This window comes from Tachyglossus aculeatus, chromosome 11 (genome assembly GCF_015852505.1).
Source record: "Tachyglossus aculeatus isolate mTacAcu1 chromosome 11, mTacAcu1.pri, whole genome shotgun sequence".
Lineage (NCBI taxonomy): Eukaryota > Metazoa > Chordata > Mammalia > Monotremata > Tachyglossidae > Tachyglossus > Tachyglossus aculeatus.
Window position 1 is genome coordinate 14,534,384 of NC_052076.1, and position 22,460 is coordinate 14,556,843.

The window sequence follows — 22,460 nt, forward strand, 5'->3', positions numbered from 1 at the left end:
TGCTACTTGTCCTTTCCAACCCTCACCTTAAGCCACTGGGTCGGAAACTAAGTGGCGATGGGGTGTCCAGAGCCCCAGCCAGGTGGGTAGGTCCTTTTCAAAATCAACTTTGCTTATTTCATCTTGTTCCATCCCTTCAGTTGCCCCAAGAAAAGGATAGAGAAGATGCACTTTGAATAAAGGTAAATTTACCTTTGAGTTAAACTTAAAAAAAATTTTCAATCCCAGCCCTACTGGATTCGTCGGCTACATCAGTTTTATTTCCTTTACGTCTCATTTATTTTTAGAGAGCAAACTTTTAATGGCAGACTCCTTCTCCGCATGAATTCAATGAGCTCTTATAGCTGGGCAATAATTCTCCTTTTCTCCCTTCCTCTAAAATGGAACTTCACCATGAAACACCTGATGCGACATCCAAATACAGCATCTATGGTTTTACTCTAACTGGGGCAAAGTGATGTAGTTTATTATAGGAGTTATAACAACTGTGGCTTGTTTAAACTGTTTTGTGCTCAAGGACAGAGGCGCCCAACTTTTCATTGAGTACGGGGGCAAACAAGGGACGGGGATTTTAAGGGAGATGGGGAGGGGACAGGCTTCAAAGACCTAACAGTCCCTTCAGCCTTGTCAATCAGTCCATCAATCAATAGTATTTGCTAAGTGCCCACTGTGGGCAGAGTACTATTAAGCTCTTGGGAAAGTACAATAAAGTCAACATGATCCCTGCCCTCAAGGATCTTAAAATCTAATATGGGAGCCAGACCCTAAAATAAATTAGAGAGAGTCCCGATGGGAATCTCAGAGACCTGGGATTAGCAAAGATGGGAGCCCAATTCACAAAGCCATCGCCCCCTTGGAGTTGGCACCTCTGCTCAAAAATAAAATCTGGCCAGTAAGACTGAGAAAGATTTGCCCACTGAAAAGAAAGTCCCAGTGAAAAGCTTCCTAGTGCCATCCATGAGGAAAATGCACACATCCCATGATTTGCACACAATTCAAAGTCAGCACAGATGACCACAAGCCAGGGCTTCACTTTTCAACTTTCCGGGGCCTATAATAATTGGGGAATTTGTTAAGCACTTACTATGTCTTTTGGCCTGCATGATCCAGAGACCTGCAATTGAGTAGATATGGCCATCAACTAAAGAGGCCCATTTCCATTCAGGAGCATTTAACTGCACATCCACTGGAAAGAGAGGACAGAATCCAGTGCTGCGTGGGACCGAGGGCCACAGTGAGAGGAAAATAATCAGACAGCAGAAGGGAAAGTCTGAAATGGTGTCCCAGTTAATGTCGTAAAGCCTGTAATATAAAATGTCATTTTTGATAAAACTCGTTATCTCCTGTCAAAATTTATTGTCATGTGGAGTAGTTTTTCTGATTAGAAAATGCACAGAAAATAGTGTTGCACTCTTCTTATTAGAACAGCCGATTTGTGTGGGGAAGGGGAGATTGACTTGCAATAGGAATGAGGAACATTTTGGGGGAGGAGAAATATTAAGAAAGGGATAGGCCCCGGAGGGCTTGTTTGCTAAGTTTAAACCAAGAATTTTGTGCCAGAAGTTTTGAACCAAACTTTTGATATTTGAACTTGGCAAAGCTCACTTCTTGATAATGGAAAAAAAAAATCACTTATTTTTAAGAGGCTGAAGATGTTGCTTGTCTTCAAATGGGACTTAAAAGTTTCAGTTTTACCATATCGTATCAAATTTCTCAGAACTAGGATAATATTTTCTTAGCGAAGCAGCATGGCCTAGTTGAAAACAAGCACGGTCTTGGGAGTCAGAGAACCTGGGTCCTAATCCTGGCTCCGCCACTTTTCTGCTGTGTGACCATGAGCAAATAATTTACCTTCTCTGTGCCTCGATTACCTCATCTGTAAAATGGGGATTAAGACCGTAAACCGAGTGTGGGACAGGGATTGCATGCAACCTGATTATCTTGTATCTACCCAGTGCTTAGTATAGAGCCTGGCACATAGTAAGGGCTTAACAAATACCAAATTAGTATTATTACAAAAGGAAGAAGAAAAATGTTTAGTCAAAACATTGTGGAAAATAATTGCTGGAATGATCACTCTGAAATCAGTTTTACTCATCTTTAATTTAGGCAAAAACCAAGACCTGAGTGAGTAACAATCAAAGCTACTCACCAAGAAGCAACTATTAAGTATTTAGAATATTCAAAGTCATTTTTTCATTTGAAGAAATTCTGCCTCATCTGGTTAGAGGAACAGAATGGAGTATGGGAAACTGTACTTTAGTCTTCATAACTTTCAATAACCTATTAGCTTTTAAAAACATGAAAAATCTCAGAATTGGTTAGAGGAATTCTAGTTTTTCAAGTACTAGAATGTTCACCCTTTGGAGATTAACAGTGAGAGAAAAATAGTATGGGATTCAGTAATATTTAATTCCTGTTGACTATTGCTTTTAAAAGAAAATGTTTCACATTATTTCATAGTTTTAAAATCAAACTGTGAACATTGGGAGTCTCAACTTCGTGTTATCCTATGTACAAAATATTTGATTTTTTAACCCAGCAAAAGTTCATTCTCACATGTGAACCAGCGAATACCCATCAAAGGCAAACTGAGACCAGGCTGGAAATATTTTAGATTTCTGAAATCCACTCTGTTAATATGAGGAAATACCTTACTAAAATATTTTCCTTCATTTTAAATATTTACACCTTTGAAGATATTTTGCAATCATTTAAAGCTTTCCATAACAATATTTTAAAACAAATTTCACTTTTAAGAAAGCAGTGACAATAAGTACTGAATATTTTTCTTGAACTCAAGAGCCTTGAAGTGACCAAGCAGCTCACTTAAAAAAAAAAAAAAAAAAGTCCAGCTGCTACTTTTGGTAGCTGGAGTGCATTCTGGAGATCTTGCCATTAGATGAAAAAAAGGCCTAATATTTTTAATCCTTTTTGCACATGTCTGACAGGGGAAGCTTTTCTGATATCTTCTTTTTCATCTTACCTCTCCTCTCTGGGGGATGTTTCAGCTAAATAGGCAACCTGGGGACTTGTGTCCTGATTTCTTTTACTGCACAGTTTTCGGCCTGGTCCCAGGTGAAACTTCCAGTGAGGCCACCTGATTTAATTAGGTGGCAGGCTAACAGAACAGGTTTAAGAAGGCCGTTTGAATTTACTCTTTAGCAGACCACTTAATTTAGAGATTAAAGCCGGTGGTTGGGAGTTTCTGCTTCAGAAGTAGCGTGGCCTAGTAGATAGAGCCCGCGCCTAGGAGTCAGAAGAACCTGGGTTCCAATCCCAGCTCTGTCACTTCTCTGCTGCGTGACCTTGGACGAGTCACTTTACTTCTCTGGGCCTCAGTTACGTCATCTGTAAAATGGGGACTGTGAGCCCTATGTGGGACAGGAATGGTGTCCAACCTGATTAGCTTGTGCCCGGCACCCTAGTAAGCACTTAACGAATACCATAAAGAAAGTGTCGAGAGGAATGGGCAACGCTGTGGATTTTGAGGGGCAGGGAGACATCTGCAGAGCAATGTCTGTGAAAAATCGCATCGAATACTCTATATCACATATACTTTGACCATAAAACTGTCCCATTTATTGTAGTATATAATGGATACAGGAATTTCATACAAGAACAAGGTGAAACATGGACTACCAAGGAAAGCTACCAAATCCAGAAAGCAGATTCTGCACAAAATTCTACAAATTGTCAACAAAATCTAAATATAGCATTCTAATAATACGTGCCACATTTGATCTTTCAACCAACCAGCATCACATTATCTAATTCTTTAGTGACACAATTTTGGTTCGAAGGGTTCAGAATTTTTTGATTCTTGAGGATGAAGATTTAAAAATCACCCTCAAGCAGGCACATCTCTAAATAAATGTGTTTTGCATTCCAAAGCAAGAAGACTAAAGTACGCTAAAGGAACATTTAATATAATAAAAAGATTAAAATTGCAGTCCAAATACAACCCCCTAGTAGTTTGAAACCAGTTAAATTATAAATTGAGGGAGGGATATTTTGGTGGTTTGGTAGCAAGGTTTGATCAGTGGTAATTTGAGATTACTGATTTAAACCAAAGCTTTGAAGGACACTGCTTTATATTTTCACACCCTCAGCAGCCTGCAGTTTCACAGATAGCATTCAACTGCAAATTTCCTTGTAAAGAAAGTATTGTTAATGATAGTGATAGTAGTAACAGTAGGAATATATTTGAGTCTATCTTCGGGAAGAAGTACATTATTTTGTCAACAAGCTCCAGGAGGCTACAAGAAACTCCGGGAAAGTCACTGCTAGAAGAACCCCTGCAACCATATATCAGTAAAATATGGGAAAGCATTCTATGCCTTACATTTTTAAAATGCTTAAGTGTTTGCCAGAATCTTCAGTTGCTGAGGATAGTTGGAAATTGGTTAGCAGCCTCATCCATGAGCTTTCATGTCAGCTGTGCCCCAAATATCTTCATTTTAATCAGCAAGATCAATTGCAAAAGGAAAAGAAAACCTTCTTAAAAGGTTGATGCCTCAGTTTATTTTCAGTGGCAAATCCATACTACCCTGTGAAAAATCAGACTGGGAGGATTCGAAGAACTACACTCATTTCAAATATAATTTGAAATCTTAAACATTAAAATTTTTTTAAGTAGTTTGAAACGTCAGGCAATTCAATAGAGTGAATAGTCTTTTTCCACCCCCACCGTTTTGGAGGCTTCAACTGATGGGATTCTCATTAGGATTGTGTAAAATAAAATACCCTTTTTTTTTTTTTTCCAGAGCACCTGCCGTGTGAATACAAACCTATGAAAAAAGTTCCAAAATCTAGCAAAAGGCGTGTTTCCATCTATCTACTTTCCCTTGATAATCCAGCTGTCAGTAACTGATGCAGTTTCAACAAAAAGCTGATGAAACTCACGCTATTCAGGTGAACTTCCATTCAGTAAAATCTATGACAGATAATTCCAGTGTACATATGAAGTTCTTACTTTCATCTTGTCACTTTTACCACGTCACGAGATTTTGGAACTTTTGCAAGTTGTATTCAGAATTTTTCATTTTACATTAGTCTCTATCCATTTCAGGGAATGTGTAGTTTCTGCTTACCCTGGCTCGGGGACATAATTACGAATATTAACTTCCATCCTAAACATCCACATCCTGTTCATTTCCAGTCCCAGCCAACCCTAACCAAACATTCTGGGCCATGTTTTCATAAACAAAACTAGGTGGAAAGTTGTACTCCACACCATGGAGCTAGGGCTGTCTCAAGACGAATCATTTGGGCAAAGAAGAATCTGTTCTTGTGGTGAAGTGGTGTGGTAATAGATTTACTGGACAGTTACCTAACCACAACCCTTAAGGTTTATTTTGGCCCTTGCGTTCACCACAGGGAGAGTGGCAAAGCACTGAGTTTTCCAGATATATTTTGTGACATCTATTATATTGTTTAGTTTTATCCTTGGGTGACCATTGCTGCTAAAACCTCTAAAAGCCCTTACTTTCAAATGTCAGGACCACTGGAGAATAAAAAGTTAAATGGACATTGTTTGGAAAGACACGATGGAGAATCAGCAATTCTTTGGTAATTGTAGAAGGACGACAGTCTCTAAAATCTTGGCCTTGGGGTTACTTAAGTAGAAGGGTTCATAATCAAATACAGGACTTCCTTGTGAAAATTAGCCTGTGCATTCACAAGATGGAACAAATTCAAAAAGCTGTTATCGTCATCCTCCTGTTCTCCTAAACACCAGAAAGAAAAATGAGTGGGAAGTGGGAAGGAGGTAGTAATTAATGACAAAAAGATAAGATTTGTTGGAAACCCAAGGTCTCTACATTTTCCCGGTAGCACTGTATTTTAACAAAATAAAAATCAGCAACCAATTACAAATGCACATGAGAGGCTTAGTGGCTTCTTGGAGAGATCATGGGACTAAAGGTGTAGAGATCTGACTCCTGGTCCTGCCGATTGTCTTCCAGGTAACCTTGGGCAAGTCACTTAATTTCCCTGTACCTCAGTTTCTTCATCTGTAAAATGGGGATAAAATACCTGTTCCCCCCTCCCTCTTAGAAACTGAGCCCTACAAGAGACAGAGACTGTGTCCGATCTGATTATCTTGTATCTATCTCAGTGCTTAGCACAATTCCTGGGATGTGTAAGCACTTAATAAATACCATCATTACTATTAGCATTCTTTACTGTGATTATCAGAAGTTAGTCATGGCACCAGAAACATCCCATAATACACTTCCATCAGAAAACCTTATAACTAGCAGTTCAACGAATTCAATCACTATAATCTTAAGACTAGAAAGGTTTTCCAAGGGAATAATAATTGTGGTATTTGTTAAAAGCTTACTAGGTGACAAGCACTGCATGAAGTGCTGGGCGAAGTACAACATAATCGGTCGGACACTATGGTCTAAGTAGGAGGGGGAACAGATAATTAATCTTCATTTTACAGATAGGGAAACCGAGGCACAGAGACGTTAAGTGACTTGCCTAAGGCCACCCAGCAGGCAAATGAATGGCAAAGTTGGGATTAGAACCCAGATCCCCTGACTACTAAATTCATGCTTTTCCACTAGGACAATAAATTCTTCAACCTAACCAGCTTTCATTATAACTAATTTCCGATTTTACTCAGAGGTCCCCAAAATGGGCAACTAAATACATTCCTTGGAAAATGAAAATAAAGCCTATAGTTTCTTCTATCTTTCATTCAGAGGTGGTAATAATAATAATTATTATGGTATTCGTTAAGCGCTTACTATGTGCCAGGCACTGTACTACGCACTGGGGTGAGTACAAGCAAATCGGGTTGGGCGGGGCTTACAGACTCAATCCCCATTTTCCGGATGAGGTAACTGAGGCACAGAGAAGTGAAGTAACTGCCCAAGATCACACAGCAGACAAGAGGCGGAATCAGGAGAGAACCTACAACTTTCCAACTCCCAAGCCCGTGCTCCATTGACTATGCCACGCCACTTCTGGAGCCAAAGGAGATTTAAGAATACTCCATCTTAATCCAAGGAGGCCACAGAATGAATTGTCAGTGTACATTTGTGGACAGCCTGCACGCATACTCACCAGACATTACCGACTGCAGCATATCCAATATTATACGTGCAAATGCATTCTCCACACTTTGCAGGAAGTTACTTCTTTCCATCTGGGTGCTAAACACTTTGCAGACTCTTTGCATTATTTTTACTGCCCAGTCCATGCAATACAGATCCTTCTCGCAGACCTGATCGGAATATACAGATGATTATCGTAAATACGAGTCAGGAGGAGGTCTCGGAAGGGTATCTTTGCAGTATAGTCTATTGTTTGATGCCAGTTAAAGGAAATGTTCCACCCAACTGTACAAATAATTACTTTCCATACTCTTTCTCTTTGGTTTCTGGAAATAGCATGCACAGGGAGGGATTTTGTTGTTGCTATTAGCAGTGGAATACTACATTCATTCATTTACTGAGCACTTACTGTGTGCAGAACACTGTACTAGTGACAAGTGGCGAAACTGGGATTAGAACCCAGGTCCTTCTGACTCCCAGGAACATACTCTATCCACTAAGCCACACTGATAATTATAATCTACTTCTAGGGTGAAGGGGAGCATTTTGATATTTATGACCATTCTCTAAATTTATCACAGAGGCCACATTTGCAGGAAGGAAAGGCTACTTTTCTGAGCAAAATTTTCTGGCCTAAACCTAAATGAATGAGGACGGACCTAGGCACACTTAAGATGAACGCTTTTGCAGCTGTATTGAAACTCCTTCCTCCAAACCTGGCCTGAGATCCCTAACTAATTGACTGAATTTCAGGATTTCTATCCCCCAAATCCTTGGGTCAGACCAGCCTGATCTCCATCCAAATGGATGAGAGGATGGGCCTCTTGAACATTTTCCTCCACCTACCTGGAAACAGCTGTTGCTCCACACTCTGTCCTCTCCACTCTTCTTCCTCTCATCCAGCTGCCAGCAAATTTTCCATTTTCATTCATTCACTCATTCATTTGTTCATTCAATTTTATTTATTGAGCACTTACTGTGTGCAGAGCACTGTAGTAAGCACTTGGGAGAGTAAGATATAATAAGCAGACACATTCCCTGCCCGTGCATCTGTAATTTGACTATGTACATATCTGTAATTTTATTTGTAATGCTGTCTGTCTCCCCAACTCTAGACTGTGAGCTCGTTTTGGGCAGGGAATGTCACTGTTTATTGTTGTACTTTCCCAAGCACTTAGTACAGTGCTCTGCACACAGTAAGCACTCAAAAATCCCCCCTTCTAGACTGTGAGCCCATTGCTGGGTAAGGACCGTCTCTATCTGTTGCCGATTTGTACTTCTCAAGCGCTTAGTACAGTGCTCTGCATACAATAAGCACTCAATAAATTCGACAATGAATGAATGAATGAATGGAGCTTCAGATATGTACATAGGTGCTGTGGGGCTGGAAGGGGGGATAATAATGATAATCTTGGTATCTGGTAAGCACTTACTATGTGCAAAGCACTGTTCTAAGCGCTGGGGAGGATACAAGGTGATCAGGTTGTCCCATTTGGGGCTCACAATCTTAATCCCCATTTTACAGATGAGGTATCTGAGGCACAGAGAAGTGAAGTGACTTGCCCGAAGTCACACAGCTGACAAGCGGCGGAGCAGGGATTTGAACAAAGGGAGCAAGTAAGGGCGATTCAGAAGGGAATGGGAGAAGAGGAAAGAGGGCTTAGTCAGGGAAGGCCTCTTGGAGGAGATGTGCCTTCAATAAAGATTTGAAGGAGGGGAGAAATTTTAGGAGAGAGGGGTTCCAGGCCAGAAGCAGGCCGTGGGCGAGGGGTCAGTGGCAAGATAGACGAGATGGAGGTACAAGACACCCTCTCCATTTGGAGACTCTACCTCACTGAAGGAATCCTGAGGATTTCTCTGTCCAAATGGACTGTGCGTGGAGTCACACCCTCCCTCAGTCTCAAGGCACACGTTGGTAGCACAATATGGACGGGAGCACGGGGATACCAATACCCCCAGGTAGCAGCTGTTAATCAGGCAGATGCCTAAACAAATTAGGAGGGATGCAGGAAAACACAATCTCATGGCAAACATCTCTGGTCTGCACCAAACTGACCTAACGTTTTTGAGTCCTTCCATGCTGAATTTTGACAAAAAGTATCAGAAGCAAATCCCCTTCAAATTAATTGGCTAACTAGACAACACTATTAAGACATCCATGGAACTGGGAATGAAGTAGCAAACAAAGGCGAAGAGGGAATGAGGGATGTTTATGAAGATATTTGTTTACCCTTTTTTATTACATCTACCAAAATAATTTATGTTTTGGGTACTTTTCTGTTAAGTAGGAAAGAAGAATCCCTGTTTTTTAGGCAGTGATGAAGGCAGTAGGCAGCATGGTATAAAACTAGAAAATATTCTACCCAGTACTTACCAAAGCCAAAAAGATTACCAGCCGGGCCAGTTCAAAGGCCCGTCCATTCAAAGCTTTACTAGCCATAAAACTGAAACAGATACTGTTTCCACTTAGAATAAGAAGACGGGCATTATTCTCCAGGAGCCATTCACGAGGAATCACTTTTATGGAAGGAAAAAAATGACTTAGTGAATAATGATTATTCCATAACTATGTTAAATACTGAACACTTAAATACATATAACACTGCTTAATTATAGTGAAAAATAAAATGCTACATTAATGCTTAAAGAACAAGTCAGGAAAATATTTCAAATTTTCAATTTACATAATTCAACTGGAATCAGAATATTCTTCTAAATAATACAAAAGGTTATTAGGATTTTAACTGAGGAACTACATGATTTGCACATAGAGGGAATTCATGCATATGAATTGATTATATGCATGCTTTTCAAACTCTAAACTAAACTTTTTAAACTCCTGACACAAAGACAGTTTAGAAGGTCTACAGTTAATTTGGGGCTCTGCTTTTCTTCTGTCAAAACATACTATTTCCAAAGGTTTTTAATGTTACCCGAGGGGAGAAAATAGTGTAAGAGATTTAGAAGTTAAATGGAGCACTATAAGAACAATTTACCTGATAATTCATCTACAAGAGTGACGATATCATCTGCTGTCCACTCTTTAGCGTTGGCGTCATATAGTAATTTAATGGCACTGGCCAAGCTCTTTAAACTGGTTTCATCAGCTGGTCCATCTGTCATTTTCTGCCAAATCAACAGCCCTGAACAACAGAAGCAAGAATAACTTGAAAATGAGGGTTATTTTTCAGGGAAGGCCTTATTGGGAAAATGAATTAGAAAATGAATCATGTTATTTAAATGCACCCTTTTTACGTGAAATTTTATAATGGAAGGCCAGTTTAAGCTGCAGTTTGGCTTTCAATGTCTCTATGTGAGGAAATTCAGCAACAACACTTAAGTGAAGGAAAGAAGCAGCGGGTTATAACACGGAATACATTTGCTTTTGGATAATGCTTCCTCCTTACCAGTGCCTGGTAATTAAATGACCTAAGATCTTTGAATACCTTTTATAAAAACGCCCAGTATCTGGGGTAGAAGGAAAGGAATAGGTTCTAAAGAGTCTTGAGTCTAGCCCTTGAGTTTTTCCCCATCCTAGACTGCAACTGAACTGTGGGACTCATGAAAGGAAAGTTACTGCTTCCTTTTCTCCCCTCCACCTACAAGACTGAACATCGCCCCTGTCACCTTGGCTTCTCTGACACAGTCCTCTCCTTTTTAGCTTTCTGAGTGCTTCTTCGCGGTCTCTGTCACTGGTTCCTCTTCTTCCCTCCACTCCCTAACTGTGGGCGACCCTTGAGACTTTGCTCTGATTCCCCTTCTCTTGGGAATCTACACTCATTCCCCTTAAGGAGCCCATCCTCCCTCATGGCTTCAACTACTACCTCTATCAGGATGGCTCCCAAATCTACCTCATTAGCCCAGGCCTTTCTTTCTCTGCCATCTCGCATCTCCTTACGCCTCCAATACATCTCTATGTGGATGCCCTGCCAGGACCTCAGAGTCAACATGTCCAAAGCTGAACGCCTCATCTCCCCTCCCAAATCCTCTCCTCCTCTCCCCAACCTTCCCACCACTGTAAACAACACCTTCCCATCTCTCAAGCCGGCAACCTTGGCCTTATCCTTGACTCTTCTGTCTCTTTCAATCTCCACAGTCAGTCAGTCATGAAATCCAGTTGGTTCTTTCCAATAACTCCAGAATCTCTTCCTTCCTCTCCTTCCAAACGGCCACCATGCAGATTATTGTGTCGGCCTCCCTGCAGACCTACCTGCCTCCAGTACGTACTGCATTTGGCCGCACAGGTCATTTTTCTAAAACATCTTCTCCCACCAACTTAACTCTGAGCCCAAGGAGGGAGAGGGACTGTGTCCAATCTGATTATCCTGAATCTACCCAAGCATTTAAAGCAGGGCTTGGCATGTAGTAATAGAATAATAATAGCATCATCATTATTATTATTATTTATCATCATCAATTTGTGCATGTCTCCTCTCCTCAAAAACCTACAATCATTGCCTATACCTCTCTGCATCAAGGATATACTCCTGACCACTGGCTTTACGGCAGTCAATTCTCTCCTCTACTTATCCTCCATGTTCTACACACCAGGTCTCTCAAGGAAACTTATTCACTTTGCCTATTTCTCTTTTTTCTTGCCACCAACTTGCTCACATCCTCCCTACTGCCTGGAACTCTTTTTCCCTCCACATCCGGCAGACCACTTCTCTCCCCATCTTCAAAGCCCTTCTGAAATCATATTATTATTATTAATTGTATTTATTGAGTGCTTAGTGTGTGCGAAGCACTGTACTAAGTGCTTAAATCATATCTGCTCTAGGATACCGTGCTTAATTCCTACTCCACTGCTACCTCAGAACTTCTGCATCTCCTAAACATCAACTCTGGTGTATTGTACTCAAGCGCTTAGTACAGTGCTCTGCACACAGTGCTCTGATTGATTGATTAAGCCCTTGGGTATTTATCCCCCTCTCTGCTCAGGGCACTTACATTCATATTTTAAACTCTGTTAATTCCCCATATGTGAAATTGATTTTCATGCCTTTCTCCCTGGCTATAATGTAAGCAATTGGAGGGGAAGGATAATGTCTACTAACTCTCTTGCATTTTCCCAAGTACTTAGTACAGTTCTTTGCACTGAGTAAGTGCTTAATAAATAATATTGATTAACTGATTAATTACTGCCCCTAAGTCTCCTTGCTCCTGCAAGCCCTAGCCAAACATCTTCTTTCTCCCTGCCACTTTGTAAGGAAGAAGCTTTTGGAGTTCCAACTGTCAGGGTATCCTAGGGAGTGGGGCCAAAACAATGATCCTAAATGATCCTACCGTAGGCACAATCCCTAGTATATATGATATACAACATCATGGCCGAGTGGAAAGGCCTTGGGAGTTGAAGGACCTGGGTTCTAATCCTAAAATTTGCAAATTGCTTGCTGGGTGTCCTTGGGGAAGGCACTTCTCTATCCCTCAGTTTCCTCATCTGTAAAGTAGGGATTAAACACATGTTCTCCCTCTAATTTAGAATGTGAGCTTCATGTAGGGCAGGTATTATGTTCAATTTAATAAACTTGCATCTATCCCTGTACTTAGAACAGCGCTTGATACATAACTAATACCACAATAATTATTATTATATTTCCTTTTACACCAACTACATGGAAAACTGGCCGCATACTCTGGCATCATCAGCAATGTAACAGGTTAAAAATATATTTTTGCCTCAATTATCTGAGTATGTAAAGGAAAATGATTTTTGTCCTATTTTTGGAGAGCAGCGTGGCCTAATGGAAAGAGCACAGGCTTGGGAGTCAGAGGACATGGGTTCTAATCCTGGCTCTACCACTGGCCTGCAATGAGACCTTGTCCAAGTCACTTATCTTCTCTGTACTACAGTTTCCTCAACTGTAAAATGGGGATTGAATATTTATTCTCCCTCCGACTTAGGCTGTGAGTCTCATGTGGGACAGGGACTGCTTCTGACCTGACTGACTTGTACCTACCCCAGGACAGAGAACAATGTTGGACACATAGTAAGTGCTTAACAAATACCATAATAACAAGAACTGTAATAATAATAATGATAATGGCTAACAAGAACTGTAATAATAATAATAATAATAATGATAATGGCATTTATTAAGTGCTTACTATGTGCAAAGCACTGTTCTAAGTGCTGGGGAGGTTACAAGGTGATCAGTTCGTCCTACAGGGGGCTCACAGTCTTAATCCCCATTTTACAGATGAGGGAACTGAGGCACAGAGAAGTTAAGTGACTTGCCCAAAGTCACACAGCTGACAATTGGTGGAGCCGGGGTTTGAACCCATGACCTCTGACTCCAAAGCCCATGCTCTTTCCACTGGGCCACGCTGCTTCCCAAGTATATGATAGACAATGCATACATCTATATACGATATAATACATTTCACAATATGGAGACCTTGCTTTTATGATAAGTTTGAGAAAACTGCAAAGGTCTGTGAATTCATTTCTGAAGGAAACAATTTCCACTTGGAAGCTTGAAAGTGGCATAAACTAACAGGAAAGGCACCTGTTAAAATCATGTTATACAGTATAATCATTAAGAGGAGGCCCAGCTAAATATGCTTTTCAAATAAAGTGAAAGGAATTAGAACGACGACATGGCTGAATTAGATTTATTAATAATAATTTCCTGTATTCAATTAGCACTTAATACGATAATGAACGCTCGTAAGAATTGCTCACCCTCTCGCGGAGAGACTGGTCCAAAGATGATATACAGCAATCGTGCTTGATTCACTATTGGCCACGGTTTTAAGATGCGGGTTAGCCAAAAAGCAGTATCACTTCGATGAGGCCAATGGTCGAGCAGGACATTCCGACAAAACAATCTAACTCGTAACTCCAGTTTTCTGGCCCCTCCTAGGGCCGAAGTTAGACAAGAGTTTGGGAAATGTTATGCAACAGGTATTCAGATACTTCTCTTGTAGGTAACGCGAGGAAATGTTTCAGTCATTCAGGTTTCAAAGTGATTTTTGGATCTGAGACTCTAGCTTGGAAATAAAATCATAAATAAATCCTCCCAATTTATTGACTTTGCAGACCCTCTCGTTGAAATTTTCTCCATCTATACTGCAATTTTCTATGGACCCAGGATGGTTTGAATTAGAAAGGTCTAATAGGTTATCAAATGTGGTACTTTAAAATGAGTAGATACTGACTGGGTTTGCCCTGGGTAAAGCATAGCTTCTGAAAGGAATTTTCATTTATAAAAATTTGGGGGAATAAATGAACGTGATTGGGACAGACCTAATTCTTGATGCTGAAACAATCTTTACTGGATGAGCACAAGGGAAAGAGGTTATTATTTTGGGGGCCATCTATTATTTGTCCCATCCCAGAATCCAAACTGGGATCCCAGCTGTGAGCACGTCTGCCTAACCGGGTAAACTGACAACCAGGTAAACTGACAAATAGTTGAGTGGAGCAGCGGTAAGCCCCCTCCACATCCAGACATTAGTTGCCAATCAGGAGGTTCCTGGCCTGTTTGGATGGCAAACATGAGAATGTGATCAAATGGGCAAAAATACTGGACTGAAAGTTAAACTCATATGACGACAAAATTTACCCTTGGACAAAATTTTCCCTTTTAGTTTGGGAAAAAAATAGAATCAGACACGGTTGGGCTGTTGAGAAACGTGTCGATTTGGGATTTAAAAACAAGTTTTTTGGCAGTGAGCACTGGTTTAAGCTCCATGCAGATAAGTCCTTAGAAGGAGCAGGAAAATGCACCACCAATTGGCAAAGGTTTAAAATAAATCCAGGATTTTTTCCCCCTCCCACCACTAAAAGTCAAGGCTATATGACTACAGCATCGTCGAAAATCTCTGTTCTCTGATGGGTTCTACTTTTGAACTTTTTTTATATGTTGGCAGGCAAATGTTAGTGCTAATACCAATCTGTCGTCTTTTCTCTAATTTCCCTCACTTTACAGTCATCTGGTTTGGTTTCTGCTTTTTACCTGGTTTACTGCTGACGACCGTCTGAATCCTTCGGGGTAAATTGGTCAGCTCACAAAGGAAGTTATACACTCGATGGCACTCCAGCTCGTCCCAGCCCGCCGTTAGGGTCTAGAGAAAGGAAAATAAAAGACGCACTGCAGATTCAAAGATGCAGCTTTTGCCTCTCCATCCAAATGGCCAACGCCCTGGTTCAGACCACATCATATTCCACCTTGACTACTCCTTGACTATCCTCTTTCACTATATTCCCTGACTCCAGGCTATCCCTTCTCCAACCTATCCCTCTCCTTTCCACGTGGCTCTAGCCACAGAGCCCTCCTGCTTGATTTTAGGGTTTTTTTTTTTTTGTCTGTTTTAGAATTTTTACTGTTTCACTTCTCTTTATTTGCCTCTCTCCAGTTCCTTCTCTCCCCTTTATTCTTAGGTCGGAGGCCAGGGAACATGCCTGATTCCTGGAACAGTATTTGAGCAACAGTAAGTTGGTCAAACTTACTATTTAAGTACTTGCTTATTAGTAAGTACCATAAAATAAAATAAAAAGCACCGTTCTTGGTGCTAGGGTAGATAATCAGGCTGGCTGCAACTTCAATTATCTGTTCAGCTTTCAACCTGATACATTGGTAATAGTTCCTCATCTCCATCTTCCTTCTCCTCCTCCCCTTTAGACTGTAAGCTCCATGTGGGCATGGAAAGTGCCTGTAATATCGTTATATTGTACTCTCCCAAGTGCTTAGTACAATGTTCTGCACTCAGTAAGTGCTCACTAAATACGATTGACTGACTGATCCCAATATTATCTCTCAGTGCTCAGAACAGTGCTTTACACAAGGTACGTACTTAATAAAAACTATTAGTTCTACTACAACATAAGCACTTATTTTTCTACCTATTCATTCAGTCGTATTTATTGAGCGCTTACTATATGCAGAGCACTGTACTAGCGCTTGGGAAGTACAAGTCGGCAACACATAGAGATGGTCCGTACCCAATGACGGGCCATTTCTCCTTTCTCTTCCTCCATCTATGAATTATTTTGTTTCTGATTCCCCCACTAGACCGTACGGTCCTCGAAGGGAGATGTCATGTCTTCTAACTCTGCTGGACTCCTCCAAGTGCTTAGGACAGTGCTCTGCACACAAAAGGCACTCAATGAACACTACTGATGGACTTAACCGAAGGTGGTGGCTTTAAATCAAGTTTCCTAATTATCAATGAGGGTAAACAATAATGGGCCGCTACACACTACGAAAGACAAATTTTAATGGTAAAATATGCAGCACATTGAAAAGTGTTTCAGCACTCGGAATATTCTTCCAAAAGCCAATTCAGTTGCAATTTCACCACTTATCTGGATATTACCTTTTCTACTACTGTGGATTGCAATCAGGTGAAAAGGAGCCACTTCTGAGTAAATCTGTCTATAAATGTCATCCTTTTAATGTATCTCCCCAGAACTTTCCTGTTTACTGCTAAAGAGAAACCGTTCTCACCCCCATCATTGGGTCTGAAATCATATTTTCAGGAGAAAACACATGGCAAATTGCTAAAATTAAGATGAGCTTCCCATGCACCACCTATGTTCCCCTATATCCTCCAGTTAAACACATTTCTATGATGACAATGTTCTATTACTCTTCTCTTCAGCTACAAACTTATTCAACATTTAAATAGAAACCCTGAATTTGAAGTGTACCTTCCAATTTTAGAATCTATCATGAGAAACCCCCAGGACACATTTCAAGTAGATAATGTACACAAGATTAGTACATTCTCATACTTTAGTTCTTATGGGACAATATTTGTAGCCACTGTTGCATTTCTTTAAGTTTAATTATTGGAACTCATTTATTTTTACTACTACTAATAAATGAAGCACTTCCTACTCTCCCTCCTTTCCATAAAAAGATAGGGTACCTGTAAAAACATTCCATAACATGGTAATCCTAAACACTTCAATGGGACAGTACAACCACTGAGTTTAAAACAGGAAACCTAGAAAGAAAGAGAATATTTGTCACCTCCTCTTACCCACTGAATTTAATTGGTAATTATCTGTCCTTCAGAGACTTAGGTTCAGGAAATCAGTCCTAGTGTTAGTATGAAAAAGTAATCATAGTTTACAGACTACTGGTTGTGAAAGGAATCCTTTGGTTTACACGCCTAATTGTTTTAATAAAATAAAGATTAAAATTCACTTTTTAGAGATTGTTCTCAATACCACTGATTAAAACTTACAGTTTACTTGGTCAAAACCATATTAGAGTGGGTCATGCTTACTTTATTATACTCCTCCAAACACTTAAAAATGTGCTCTGCACAGAATAAGGGATCAATAAATACCACTGATTGATTGATTAACACGGCCTGGTAGCTTTCTCAGTATTTCTTTGAGAAGTGAAAAAAATGCTATAGGAAATTATAGGATCACAGAATATTAGCGCTGGTTCAAATAAATTTGGGTGGATATCCATTTTACACGCCAAAAATTTAAAACACTAAGTCATAAATCTATTCTGTAGTGCAGTGGATTGAAATCTCTGAGCTCCTGATAAAGATTTTCATAATTTTAATGTTTGTCAATTAACATCGTTACTCACATGGCACTGTTCTTGACAGTGAAATTTCAACAAGCAGAGACAAATTTAAAATTAATGGCCATTCAAGACCATTAGAGTACAGCAATGCAATGTAATGTTCAGTAATATATACAAGGCGAAAATGTATTGAAAATATATTGAATATATTTTGTTAGTGCAGATGGCAGTACACACTGAATCCAGAAATAGGACAGGAAAGTGCTTACTTCTGTGAGTATCTTGTGAACATATTTCAGCCTTTCTTTGGTGGGTAGCAGCAGTGTGCACCTTTTAAACAACAGCCCTGTAAAAGAAAAGTTAAACGTATGAAAAAAGAAGCAAATAGAACAAGACTTTAAGACACTCTATCAGCTCTCCCATCCCCACAGTACCTCGCGGAGTTCCTTCTACCATCCAGCCCTCACACTTGACTCTTCTAATGCCAATTTACTCACCGAACTTTGATCTCATCTGTCTTCCCCAAGACCTCCCTCACCCCACTTTTAAAGCCCTACTAAAAATCACCTCTCCTCCAAGAAGCCCTCCCAGACTAAGCGCTCACTACCCCAACTGGCCCTCCTTTCTGTGTTGCCTATGCATCTGGTATTTGCTTCAGTCGGTCAGTAAGTTAGTCCATATGCCATATACCAAATACCATATTTATTGAGCTCTTACTGTGTGCACAGCATTGTACTAAGAGCCTGGGAGAGTATAGTACAATGCAACAGACACATTCCCTGCCCACAACAAGCTCACAGTCTTCCTCCCCCAGCTTCTCATAATCTCCCATTTCCCCTAAATGTAATTTGTTTTAATTTGTGCTCCCCCCTCCCCCTCCTCATCTAGGCCGTAAGCTCTTAGTGGGCAAGGATCCTGCTGTATACAATAAAATTGTATTGTCCTCTCCCAAAAGCTTAGTACAGTTCCCTGCACACATAAATATTACTGGTTACAGTCTTCTAGACTGTCAGCCCACTGTTGGGTAGGGACCGTCCCTATATGTTGCCAACTTGTACTTCCCAAGCGCTTAGTACAGTGCTCTGCACACAGTAAGCGCTCAATAAATACAATTGAATGAATGAATGAATGGTTAACAATCAAAGCAGAATGGTTCTAAAAGCCAGTAATGGTACACTGCTGTGCACTGTGGTTTTTAGAAAGAAAGTTGAGCAGAAAGGATACAGGGCATGTACAACATACGTTTTACTAAGTTCCTTTAGAGTACGCCTCAGTCTTGGGGATTAAACCCTACAAAAAATTGTGATACTGATTCTAGAATTACAAAAGTGAAAAAGGATTTGGATTAAGAAAGGAATAATGAGGAAAATTTGAAGATGCACGAGAGAAAGCTGGTTTTGCCTTTACAATACGGAAACAGAAATGTCAATCTAACAGCCTCCTCCACTATTCCCATTCCCTCTCCTCCCACTCTCCGTGAGAGTCCCTCAAGGATCAGTTGTGGGGCCTCTTCTATTTTCCATCTACACCCATTCCCTCAGAGAACTCATTTGCTCCCAGGGCTCTAATTACCATCTCTACATAGGTGATTCTCAAATCTACATCTCAACCAATAAATCCATTGCATTTATTGAGTGCTTACTGTATGCAAAGCTCTGTACTATGTGCTTGGGAGAGTACAATACAATAAATGGTGACATTCCCTGCCCACAAGGAGCTTAGAGCCTCCAGTACTAGCATTTTTCTGCAGTCTTGCATTTCTTCCTGCCTTCAGGACATCTCTACTTGGAAGTCCAACTGACATCTCAAAACATGTCCAAAACAGAACTTCTCATCCAAATCCTGTCCTCCCTCTGACTTTCCCATCACTGTAGATAGCACCACAATCCTCCCTTGTTTCATAAGCTCATAACCTTGGCATTATCCTCAACTCATCTCTCAGTCAACCCGCATATTCGATTCACCAACAAATCCTGTCGGTTCTTCCTTCAAAATATTGCTAAAATCTGCCCTTTCCTCTCCATCCAAACTGTTACTATACTGATCATATCCTGCCTTGACTATTGCATTAGCCTTCTCACTGACTTCCCTGCTTCCTGTCTCACACCACTCCAGTCTACACATCACTCTGCTGCCCGGATCATTTTTCCAAAAAAAACCAACAAACCAGTGCAGTCCATATTTCCCTACTTCTCAAGAACCAGCATGACCTAGTGGAAAGAGTCTAAGAGTTCTAAATCCAGCCCTGCCACTTGCCTGCTGTGTGGCCTTGGGCAAATCACTTTTCTTCTCTGTGTCTGTGACCTCATCTGTAAAATGAGGATTGAGACTGGGAGTTCCATGTGGGATATGGACTGTGTCCAACCTGATTAGTGTGTAACAACCCCAGTGCTTAGCACTTTGCCTGGCATAGAATAAGCCCTTAACAGAGAAGCAGCGTGGCTCAGTGGAAAGAGCACGGGCTTTGGAGTCAGAGGTCATGGGTTCAAACCCTGGCTCCGTCAATTGTCAGCTGTGTGACTTTGGGTAAGTCACTTAACTTCTCTCAATTCTATACCATTGACTTTAAGGGTCCCAGCTTGCTCCCTTCTATTTTATTTTGCTGATTTCTACTATAACCCAGCCCCTTCATTTCTCTCATCTAGTGCCCACCTACTCACAGAACCTCGGTCTCATCTATCTTGCCACCAACCCCTTGCCCACATTCTCCTTATGGCCTGAAACTCCCCTCCCCTTGAAGAACAAGCTCCTCACCTTCAAAGTCTCATTAAAATCACATCACCTCCAAGAGGCCTCTCTCAGCCTCAGTTACCTCATCTGTAAACTGGGGATTAAGACTGTGAGCCCCCCGTGGGACAACCTGATCACCTTGTAACCTCCCCAGCGCTTAGAACAGTGCTTTGCACATAGTAAGCGCTTAATAAATGCCATCATCATTATTAATACCATTAAAAAACCCCACAAACCCTCCAGTGGTGGCCCATCCACCTCTGCATTAAAAAAAATTCTATACCATTGACTTTAAGGGTCCCAGCTTGCTCCCTTCTATTTTATTTTGCTGATTTCTACTATAACCCAGCCCCTTCATTTCTCTCATCTAGTGCCCACCTACTCACAGGACCTCGGTCTCATCTATCTTGCCACCAACCCCTTGCCCACATTCTCCTTATGGCCTGAAACTCCCCTCCCCTTGAAGAACAAGCTCCTCACCTTCAAAGTCTCATTAAAATCACATCACCTCCAAGAGGCCTCTCTCAGCCTCAGTTACCCCATCTGTAAACTGGGGATTAAGACTGTGAGCCCCCCGTGGGACAACCTGATCACCTTGTAACCTCCCCAGTGCTTAGAACAGTGCTTTGCACATACTACGTGCTTAATAAATGCCATCATCATTATTAATACCATTGAAAAACCCCACAAACCCTCCAGTGGTGGCCCACCCACCTCTGCATTAAAAAAAATTCTATACCACTGACTTTAAGGGTCCCAGCTTGCTCCCTTCTATTTTATTTTGCTGATTTCTACTATAACCCAGCCCCTTCATTTCTCTCATCCAGTGCCCACCTACTCACAGAACCTCGGTCTCATCTATCTTGCCACCAACCCCTTGCCCACATTCTCCTTATGGCCTGAAACTCCCTTCCCCTTGAAGAACAAGCTCCTCACCTTCAAAGCCTCATTAAAATCACATCACCTCCAAGAGGCCTTCCCAGAATAAGTCCTCATTTCCCCAATCCCTCTCCCTTCCGAGTCACCCTTCCACACAGAGTGTGCAGGGAACATGTCTATCAATTCTGTTATATTGTACTCTCATAAGCACTTAGTATAGTGCTCTGTACACGGTAACTATTCAATATGATTAATTGCTTACACTTGGATTTGTACCCTTTAAGCACCTGATATTCACCCCACCCTCAGCCCCAAAGCACTTATAGCCATAATTTATTTTCATGTCTGTCTCCCCATCTAGACTGTAAGCTCCTTGGGGGCAGGAAACTTGTCTACCAACTCTGTTGTACTGTATTCTCCCAAGTGCACAGTCCAGTGCTCTGCACACAGTAAGTGCTCAATAAACACCATTGACGATTGATGGCCAAAGAGAAAAATGTTTGAAATGACATTTATGTAAAAGCTGCTTAGGAGGGAGGTAAAAAGTTTCGTCGTGCTTTTTCCAAATACAGTACGTAGAGGCTTAAGATTTTAAGGACTTGAAATAGCAGATGCTGGAAGTCATTTAGTAAGTATAAAGTAGCTATTTGGCAACAGTTAAACATATTATTCCTTCAAAAATTTCCTTTTTGGGAAATGTGTGTTAAAAATGTTCAAGAACCAAAGAATCGTATTCAGATACTTTTAAAGTCTCCAAACTCCCAAGGAAACATGCAACTTGAACTGTTATCTTTATTGTGCCAGGAAGTGCATTATATGTTTCCTGTGACTCTAAATGGACTGTTTTCCTAATAAGGAGATGCATTGCTAACATTCCTACAGATCAGATGTAATTCACTCGTCGTTGGCCTGATATTAGCTGAATGTTGGGAAAACATATACCTAACAAGAAGCAGCGGAGCTTAGTGGCAAGAGCCTGGGCTTTGGAGTCAGAGGTCATGGGTTCTAATCCCGGCTCCGCCACTTGTCAGCTGTGTGACTTTGGGCAAGTCACTTCACTTCTCTGTGCCTCAGTTCCCTTGTCTGTAAAATGGGAATTAAGACTGTGAGCCCCACGTGGGACAATCTGATAACCTTGTATCTAAGCCAGCACTTAGAACAGTGCTCTGCACACAGTAAGTGCTTAACAAAACCCATCATTATTATTATATACTGAAAATGAGACTTCATCTAACAACTGAAATGCAAAAAACCTCTCCTTCTGGTTCTATTTTTTATTTAACAATGT

At 40.8% G+C, this 22,460-nt stretch overlaps 1 protein-coding gene across 6 annotated transcripts in view; it reads right to left on the reverse strand.

Annotated features, from left to right (window-relative positions):
- Positions 1-3,465: 3,465 nt before the first annotated feature.
- The window catches only part of FBXO47 (F-box protein 47), a 29,176-nt gene continuing 10,181 nt past the window's right edge, over positions 3,466-22,460 (reverse strand). For 5 of the 6 annotated variants that reach the window (XM_038754879.1, XM_038754880.1, XM_038754882.1 and 2 more), the window contains 8 exons: positions 17,833-17,909; positions 16,944-17,021; positions 15,029-15,137; positions 13,753-13,929; positions 10,064-10,210; positions 9,442-9,584; positions 7,078-7,237; positions 3,466-5,729 (listed from right to left, as the gene is read on the reverse strand). In XM_038754879.1, coding sequence (XP_038610807.1) covers positions 5,620-5,729; positions 7,078-7,237; positions 9,442-9,584; positions 10,064-10,210; positions 13,753-13,929; positions 15,029-15,137; positions 16,944-17,021; positions 17,833-17,909 — 1,001 coding nt within the window. In that variant the 3' untranslated portion in view covers positions 3,466-5,619. The remainder of the gene's footprint in view (positions 5,730-7,077; positions 7,238-9,441; positions 9,585-10,063; positions 10,211-13,752; positions 13,930-15,028; positions 15,138-16,943; positions 17,022-17,832; positions 17,910-22,460) is intronic. The other variant, XM_038754881.1, reaches the window with a different exon arrangement.